This window comes from Nestor notabilis, unplaced genomic scaffold (genome assembly GCF_000696875.1).
Source record: "Nestor notabilis isolate BGI_N333 unplaced genomic scaffold, ASM69687v1 scaffold32529, whole genome shotgun sequence".
In the NCBI taxonomy this organism is placed as follows: Eukaryota; Metazoa; Chordata; class Aves; order Psittaciformes; family Psittacidae; genus Nestor; species Nestor notabilis.
In genome coordinates, this window is record NW_009944665.1 from 1 (window position 1) to 9,532 (window position 9,532).

Sequence of the window (9,532 nt, forward strand, 5' to 3'; positions counted from 1 at the left end):
CCCGGGCCGGCAGAGCTTCGCGGGCCGCGCATTCCTGTGACCGGGGGGAAACGGTTCCCGCCCTGCCGCGTGAAGAAAGTGCGGTTGTGCCGCTTCGGAGGCTTCCCAAAAATGCCTTTCACGGGGCTGTGGAGCGAAAGCACCACCGCGTACAGTGGATCTGGTACCTGCTCCTCTGTGCTAAGGCTTTTGTTCCGCGTTAGCGTGAAAACCAGCGCTGTTGGTCCAGCTCCTCCCCGCCCCCGGCGTGTGAAATACACAGAGTGGTGTTTGCAGAGAGCGAGCGCCGGCAGCTTGTGTCTGCAGCAGCTCGGCTCTTGCTGAACTTGGAGGGGACCTCCGGAACGGGCAGGTTGGCAGCGCCAAGCCGTGCCGGCTGCGGGCTCAGGCCTGCCCAGCAGCGGAGCTGTGTCACCTCCTGCCCCCGGGCTGCTTCCTGAAGCTCTGCATCTTTCCATTATTGACCGCAGAATGAAGTTAATACAGGTGTTTGCTGTCGCAGTCGGTTTGTAGCACATACCTGATTACAGAGTGCAGTGCAGTGCAGCATTCTAGGCTTTAGAACAAGAACTGGGTGTAGAGGTGTTTGTCCTGATTTATTACTGTTATTTTCGTAGTTAGTTTGCTAATTCTTTTCCTAACAGCAAATCTTGATCAGATTATAAAGGTGATTATTGAAGTGTGGGTAGTTTGCTAGAAAAGAACATATTTCCCAGATATTTTGTTTCTTCTGCCATAGGTACCAGCATATCCTGCACAGAAACCTCATTTATTTAGCTACAATTGCTGATGCGACACCACCCAGCACACAGAAGACTGCAGAGTGACTGCGCTCACCTGGACACAAGCAGGGATGCTTTAACCACCTGTAGAACTACTTAGTTTAGAGTCCTGCTTTGTGATCTGAGAACGTGTGGTCTTGACAGGCAGGTAAAAAGTCATCCATGCTTTTACGTTGAAAATGTGAATGTAGCTTCTGATGTAATGTAGACTAGCTTCTTCCCCCTTCTGTAAGCAGAACTTAAAGGTGATCATTTTCATAGCCCTTTTTTTTTTCCCCTCTGAAAAACTACATGTTGTGTACTACTGAACATAGCCTGGTAGTCAGCACAGAGGTGCTACCAGAGGGGCCACTGGAGGCCCTATGCAGTCTCATGAAACAGACTTTCATGACTAAGACTGTACAATAACAGGGAAGCATTTAACTGGATAACTTCTTTCTACCTCCAAGCACAACAAAGGCAGTCAATTGTTGCCATATATGCAAAAGCAGAAGACTGTTTTGTAAATTGTACTGTAAGAACTTAATAAATTAAAGATGTTCTTTGTAAATTATAATATATTTCTGGATTCACACTGTGTGTTAACAAAAGAGCAGCTTGGTGATGTAGTGAAGCAGAAATGTTAATGTCTCTAGGAAGGGTGAGACTGTTGCATAACGTGGCAGTCGGGTGCAAGGGAGAATTGGAGCCTTTATTCCAGTGAGAGAAGGCTGTGTGTTTGCCCTAGTTGTGTCAAGACGTCCTTTTTGCTTGAAATGCTCTGTACTGTAGACTCTGTAAACAAGTAAATTCTTGCATAATCACAACGGACTTGTACACTTCCTGGGTGTCTGTCAGCATTTATGGTCTGCTGTACACGTGGGTACTCTCATCCAGAAAGAGCACAGCTTGCACACCTCAGATACTGCATTCCAGTGGTATGACAGACATAAGCTACACTAACAGCCTTATTAAGAGCTGGGGGAAGTTTACGATTTGCTTACTACCATCAGAGTAAGTTACTTTGTGATTCCTAAAAGCTCAAGTAACTTAGTATGCTAATGTTCATTAGCACTGCTAAGGCATTTTCTGTATCATGTTCTTCAGTGCATCCTACTTGAAAAAGTAGCCTTAAAGATGCTTCAAATTGTACAGTGCATAAAGTTCATTTTTACACGATGAATCAGTAAGTAGGCAGTTGACAATTTTCAAACTGTTGAACAATCCCATGTTAATGAAATAAGATCTTTGTTTACAAACCAAAGTTACAGTTTAAGGTGCTCCTCATTTTCAGCAAGGTGCATATTTTAAACAGGTATGACCTATTAAATGTATATCTTTAATAAAGCAAATAGTTTACTTTTACAGAAGCTTTAAAATACAAAATGTACAGTTCCAGTTCAGAAGCATTAGCTATTCACAAGAAGCACTGCAATAAGGGTAAGTTAACTAAGCACCAAACCCTTGCACTTGGCAGTGTAAGTGAAGTTTAATGGCAAGACTTATTCGCCAAGTGCAGCAATTCTTAAAATTACCAGTGTTCAGAACGATGGAAGCAAAGGACAGAGTAGCACCTACATGGTCAAAATGCAGACAGACTTGCTTTGTTTTCACGATTTACTTCTGTAGGTCCAGAAACTTGCCAGCATTTGTCCTTACGAACAAACTGCAAAAACTACAGCAGTAATTTTGGCACTTGTCAGAAAAAAAATCAAAATTAAGTGTTTTCATTAACTTCCATTTTGGTCTTAGTATGAATAACCAGTAAGTACAACCGAATTTAGGGTTTAATATTAGCTCTAAATGACAAGGTTTAGGAAACTCAAAAACCATTCATCAAGTTAAATAACCACTAACATTTTCAGCAGAGGGTTTTCAAAATCATAGTAGTACAGACCATAAACAATTTACAGACAGAAGCCACACTGATTGTGCAAAGCACATTACTGTAAAAAGTCTATGTACAGCAAACAAATCTTTGTAAACATGGTAAGTATGAAGTTTCAGAAAACATGGTGACAATATCATAAATACAGGCAACATTGGCATCCTCAAACAGCACAAAAGGTAACAATCAGGGCCTGCAAATACAGCCCATCACCGAACAAACAAAAAAGGTGGATGGGTTTTAAATACCCACATGTTTAATAGTTTTAGTGTTGTGTATACTTTTTACTTTTATATATATATATATATTGTATTTATTTTTTTGGTATCTTTAGATATAGATGTACTTAGTTTGTAAAACCAAAACCAACAAATGTGCTTTATCTTCATTGAAAAATTATGTTGTTAGAACTAATAAACCATTTTACTAGTAGTTAACGTATTAGAATGATATGACTTAAGAAAAATACAAAAATAAGATTAATACTGTCAAAACTCTTATACCAGAAAATATTGTGGTTTTTAGACTCTTTCAAAGATGAAATATGAAAATTTAAATAAGCTCTAACTATATAAAGAATCTCCAGTAATCTCAATTAATATACAGTGGGATAGCTATACATATATTTACCATTGTTCTTCAATTTTTAAGCACCAGTCACTCTCCCGGATCCACTTTGGTTGGAAGATTATTCCTAATTCCACAGGTTCACTTAATGGCACATACTGACTGCAAATAATTACTTTATCCTTTAAAAAAAAAATAATGTTCTTCTAACTAACTGCTATCCCACATTTCAGTTTAGTATCTTCTGAGCCAGCTCACAATTTTTAATCAACTGTAGCATCTGAAATAAGACTTTAAATATATGCAAGTAGTCTTTTCGGCTATGCTTTTGCACACTTAACAAGCGCTGTGTGGATATGCCTTTGGCCAAACGAAGCAGTAAGAAACTGTGTATGTGTTTGAAAAAACAGCGTCTTACTATCCACACAGATGCCATCTACTTTAAGCAGCTCAGGTAACATTTGTGACACAAGCTTGAGTGGTTCCGTTGCTGATCTTAGAGTAAGGAAACTATCACAAAACTCAATTTCGCAGTGTTTCTGCAACAGGCTCACCATGAACACACACTTGTGTGGCACACACAAAGCTGCTGCTGCACTTCATTTAAAAAGAGCTGCCCACAGGCTATTTATGGAGAATAAAAAGGCTTTACAGCTTGGCCATTATAAATTTAAACACAGTGTTGAGCAAAGTGACCACTATATATTTGCTTCAACGTATTCAGTGTGTTTCAGTAAGATGTTTAACTATAAATCTATATGAAAAATAGCTATAAAATACAGTGCTTCTTGTATGGTAGTCCTTCAGCAGTTTAGAAAAAAAAAAAAGTAAATTTTGAAGGTAAAGGCAATATACATGTTTTTTAAAGCATTTCTACATCACAGTTTTGGGCTGCTTCATATATATCAAGCAAACATATTGGCCATATTTGCTCAGCACTGTAAATCAGAATTCAAGAGTTTGCATATCTTGCCCAAACCCCCTCAGTTCCATATTTAATGAGATAAACAGGATATAGCCAATACACAATCGTGAAACAAAGTACACGTAACTTATGTTTGGCCCTGTGCTGCATTTCCCAACATGAGAAGCAGTCAGTACTGATGCAGGTACGACGGTCTGCGTTCGTGCTTCACTGGGAAAGATTTAAAGCCCTTATTCATCTGTTTGTGCTGGGAAGCCTGCTGTGATTGCTGCTGCTGCTGCTGCGCGTAGGCAAAGTTAGAGGAAAGCCCTGCTGCTGGAGCACAGTCGTTGGCTGCTGCCCACATGGGTGACTGCAGGATCTGCATCGTGTCGCTCCACTGGCTCACAGGGCTGCTCATGGGATACAAGGATGTACTCTGACCAGGTAGGGTGCTTGTGACAGAGGATGTATGCTGCCAGGGTGCCTTGGGGGGCCAGGTCTTGGTCTTATTATCCTGAGAAAACAACATTAGTTGGGTTTGGGATTTGTGGGGGTTTGGTTTGGGGGGGGGTTTTTTTGGCTTGTTTTGTTTTTTTTTCCAGTAAGAAAACACTGTGACAATACTTAAGACACCTGATCTCCTCCTAAAGAAATTTTCAGAAGATAAATTTATGTTTGAAAGCAGAATTGATACATAGATAGAGCACTCCCAATTCTTAAAATACCTCCCTATTAAAAAACCTTTTTATTTAATTCAGCACATTTGCTTGACACAGAGTAGTCCTGTTCCAAGTCAAAATTTCTAGCAAGGCTAGTAATAAATCTAGTGGTACTTCAGTTTTCTCTGCACAAACAATTAAAATTGACTGTGTTGCCTCTTAGCTTAACTTGAATTTTAATATTTAAACCTGGTAAGTTTGATAAAAGCATCTAGTACTACTTATGTGCTGATGGCTTGGGGTCCAGCTAATCTATCTGGAGATACAGATGCTCTTATAGTTGTCTTCCTAGAGTAGACCACCCCTAAATGCAAATAGGAAAAATGACTAAGCAAAGCCATTCTTAGCTTACCTGATTACGGTCGTCTGCTGCAGAAAGAAGAGGTGGTGATGGTAGTGTACTAGGTTCCTGTTCGCCACTACTGTGTTTTCTGCCCAGAGAGACAGTAACATTTACTTTATTATTTTATTTATAATTAATCTTCCACTGGCACATACCATTCTGCAGCTTCATGCTGTCATACCTGACAGCCCAGAATGCGTACTGACGTTTAGTCTTGTTTCGTGTCTGCTCAGTACAGGAAGGAGAAGCAAAGCAGAACACGGTCAGAGGCTTGACAGTGCAGTTGTTCTTTGAGCTACTGCTTCAGCAACACACACATGTATTTCTAGAGGTGAGAGGAAGATGGGCCAGGCTTTTGCCCACTTTCAAGATATCTGACAGTAAGAAAGAAATTGCCTTTTTTTTCTATCTGCTCTCATTTTTTTCTGGGTTTTGGTGGTTTTTTGTTTTGTTGGGTTTTTTTTTTTGTTTGCCTTTTCTTTTAAGTATCTTTTCTGAAATAACTTTACAGACAAGACAAAAGAAACAGCTGAGCAAGTGAAACATCTGCTGAAGCACAGTGAATTTACTGTGGAAAAGATGTTCTACCTTTGGTTTAAATTTGTGACTTAATACCTAACACCAAATAGAAGTCCTTGACATGTGCATTCTGCAAAATCTGCTCAGTTTTGGGTTTTGTTTGTTTTGGGTTGGGGTGTGCATGTTCTAAACTGTACTCAGTTTAGAAAGCCAATTCAAAGGTGATCTCTAATGTCTCAGCAGTTTAGAAAGAAGTGGCATCCATCCAAAATAGATACTCTTGTAAGAAGGAAAGTGTCAGATCTTTTCTAGACATGCTGAATTTCAACTAACAGCTGGCTATTTGCACAGGTGCTAGTTTGTATAAGGAGAGAGCTACTAAAATAATGCAATATGGGAGCATTAAAGTCAGATACACTGTACACTGATCCATATCATCAGTATTGTACACACGGATGTTTGTATACCTTCATCTAATTAGCAGGGATTCCCTTTGTGTGGCCACTGAAATTACCAGAGAAAGAACTCTTATGAAGCGATACATATTTATGTTCATTTTGCTCACCTTCTCTGCTTTACAGCAGCAACAAGGTCTGGCCCTGAGAACATGGAGAACAAACTGTCTCCATTAGCTGAAGAGGTCTCATCGCTTGAGCTGGCTGAGTCTCCTTGAGTACCAGACCAGCTATTTGTCACATCACTGCAAGACAAAGAGTTGTATTAGCCCTTGTATTTGTAGTGCCTGTTCCAGACTGTATGCCCTAGGAAGTTACGCTGAATCTTAGTCACTGGTGATACCTCATAGCACATTTCAATACTTTGTAGAATGTAAAATCTGTAAATTAAATCTGTAATACAAGTAGTTCTCACTTACTTCTAAGGAAGGACAAATAGAGGATCTTGAAACACTTCTGCTGTGACAAATAGTTAAGATTTGGAAGAGATTAAGCACTACTAATGTACTTGCTGTAAGGTACCTGCCTTACAGCATAGCAAGATTGATGGCTAAAATCTGGAAAGCTGAATTCAGTCAGGTACCGCAACTTCAATAGCATCACTTCTCATCAAAACTGGGTCTCAAAAGTTTTCAAAATGCTGAAAGGTAACAATTCTGAATAAATCTGTGCTATAAACTCCTTGTTTCCTGTGTTTAAGTCAGCGTCAATATACATTCCACTGTAAAGGAGACATCAAACAAATGACAGTGCCTCGGTATCAGCAAAGCAGGAAGGGCTGATTTCTCACTCAACATAATGAAGTGCAGCTTCCACAGATGCAGCAGCAATTGGAAAAAACACCCAATATTCCCACATTCTGCCAAGTTTGTAAGTAAAACAGACTCATATTCACTAGAAATGTGTAGCCTTCCAAATCTTACCCTTCTGTGAAATACTCCGGAAAGGGCCAGGTTTTATGAGGATCATCAGGGAGAGGCCAGTTGCTACGTGTGTTGCTTGGGCGACGGACTTGCTGTGCTTGCCTTTTCTGCTGCATAGCCTGGTTGACCCCAGCAACATAGCGGGCAAATTCTGGGTCAGAGCCAACTGAACAAAAGAAACCAAGAAGTCAGTTGCTGACATTCAGCTTTTTCTACTGCAGTTATCTCCCTCGTTTAATCCTTTAGGCTTGACTATACCCGAGCAACAGAAAATAATTCCCTCACAGACAACAAATGCCACACAACAGTTGATAGCTCTTCATGGAGCGGTAAAGACACATCCATACATCTCACATGGAAGTACACCTGCCCCTTGCCTTCTATCGGGGAAACAGTATTTGTCACTATGATCATGTCCATACACTGAAAGGTCCAACACCTCATCAGCAGATGCTGACACAATTAAAGCCTGTACATTTACCCAATCTCAGAGAGAAGGAACATACCAATTATTGTAGTTGATTCCAGTCTGCAATATGACTGATTGCAGTCATATCCAGACTGCAATATGATTTCCAGCTATGCTGTGATCCTGCTTACTCTGAGAAATTAGAATCTCAGATTAAACATATCAGAACATACAGCCCACAAATTGCCTACTTCCTACGAAGACTAGACAGCAATTTGAAAACCATTCTGATCCTGACCTGCAAGGTATTTCCAAGTAGGATTGATGTGTACAGAAAAAAAAGCAGTAGTTCTTAAAAACTCTTCCATTCTTAAAGGGCTTTACATGTCCCAGGCATCTGACAAGTGATCAGCATGATCTTGAGCAGACAGAAAAAGCCTTAATCCCGAAGTGGTTTAAATGCTCAACTGATCACAGCCAGTAATTCTTGTAGTAGAAAGAATGCTGTTGTGAGTCAGTGTAATTTGAGTTTCCACAGCTTCTTTTTCTTTTTGTCTTTCCCTCCACTCCTCCCCCGAGGGAAAACTTTGCAATCTGACTGGATCTATGGAAAATGCCTAGACTACACGCATATAATTGCAGCAGGAAGTACAGAGCTGCTGGCTTGCTGGTCTCAGTTTTAAATTAAGAGTGGAGACTGAAGAACATTCACCAAGCATGCACAGCTCAAAGCAGAAATCAGTCTTTCATGCGATGCCTTCCCTAAGAAGACAGCTCCAGAGTGTTTTGTTGGATGCATATTCAAATGACAAGGAAAAACATAACTTTGTTTCTACACATTCTCTATTACGTAAGCAAGGGACAGAGCTATCCGACAGCTGTCAGAAACGAAACATTCCCACAGATTATAAAACTACTGCAAAACATTTCTGGTCACTAGATAAGCCTTTGACATGAAAGGCCATAAATTCTTAAAATTCTTTATTAGCAGATTTGCATCTGAAAAGAAACACCATTTTCAGGCTCTAAAAATGCATATCAAAAAAGCAATGCCATTTGTTTCAAATGACAAATGTACAAAGTCTGGAAATGAACAAGTGTTTTGTGTTTTAAAGTTTTCTGTGCTACATTAACTAGAACTTAAATTGAAAACACCTACATCACAGCTCAGCTTGGCAGGTTACATGAAGAAAAGTTGTATTTCCAATGGAAAAGTCTACTTGATTGGAAATTTTTATTTGGTTTTTTAAACCCCAGACCTGTGGAAAATACTGTCTACTTATCAATTCTACTGTAGGAACATATGTCTTAATCGACAGCACCATTTGTCAACTTGAGTAAGTCACCTTTTCAAATTACCACTTTCAAAGTCCTTGGTATTCATCATACCCATCCAATGGAACAAGTAGCTTTACAAAGATCAAAAGAACAATCCTAAAGAAATATAATGGATTCAAAATGCTAAAAATGCCAGCCCTTTCTACACATGTATTTGGCACTTGGTGAAAATAATTTTATCCTTAAACGTTGTAATCTTCCTTAAGTATATACTGTAAGTACATTTAAATAAGATGACGCTAATTCAGATTTGGAATTGTTAAGCAGCTTTTGATAACATAACTACACTGCCTATTTTTGCTTTATAAACTTGTCCTGGGTTCAGCTGTCACAGTTATTTTTTCTCCTTAGTAGCTAGTGCAGTGCTGTGTTTCAGCTTTAGTCCAAGAACAATGCTAATAACACACCAATGGTTTAGTTGTTGCTCAGAGGGAGAGGGTACTTCAAAGACCCAAACAGGTATCGATGGGCTTTTGGTATCGCTGCCTGGGAGACGGAGGAAATTAAGCAGCTGTCTACCTTGCCCAGTATCTCAGGGGATAAGCTGATCCATAGACTGGAGAGCCAAGGAGTGATCAGCAGGACCCGTTCACCCTTTAATAGCCCCATATGGCCAGTGCGAAAGTCTAATGGAGAGTGGAGACTAACAGTAGACTATCGTGGCCTGAATGAAGTCACACCACCATTGAGTGCGGCCGTACCA

General features: G+C 39.9%; 2 protein-coding genes across 2 annotated transcripts; one reads left to right on the forward strand and one right to left on the reverse strand.

Moving 5' to 3' along the window:
• Positions 1–739: 739 nt before the first annotated feature.
• On the forward strand, positions 740–827 carry SS18L2 (synovial sarcoma translocation gene on chromosome 18-like 2; the record flags this gene model as incomplete). Its single annotated transcript, XM_010022517.1, has 1 exon — positions 740–827. A coding segment is annotated over one exon (88 nt), but the record flags the coding sequence as incomplete, so codon positions are not given.
• A 3,234-nt stretch (positions 828–4,061) lies between these two features.
• LOC104411958 (uncharacterized protein KIAA0355-like) lies at positions 4,062–7,248 on the reverse strand (the record flags this gene model as incomplete). Its single annotated transcript, XM_010022518.1, has 4 exons — positions 4,062–4,637; positions 5,195–5,273; positions 6,270–6,404; positions 7,083–7,248. Coding segments are annotated over 4 exons (707 nt in total), but the record flags the coding sequence as incomplete, so codon positions are not given.
• Positions 7,249–9,532: the final 2,284 nt, after the last annotated feature.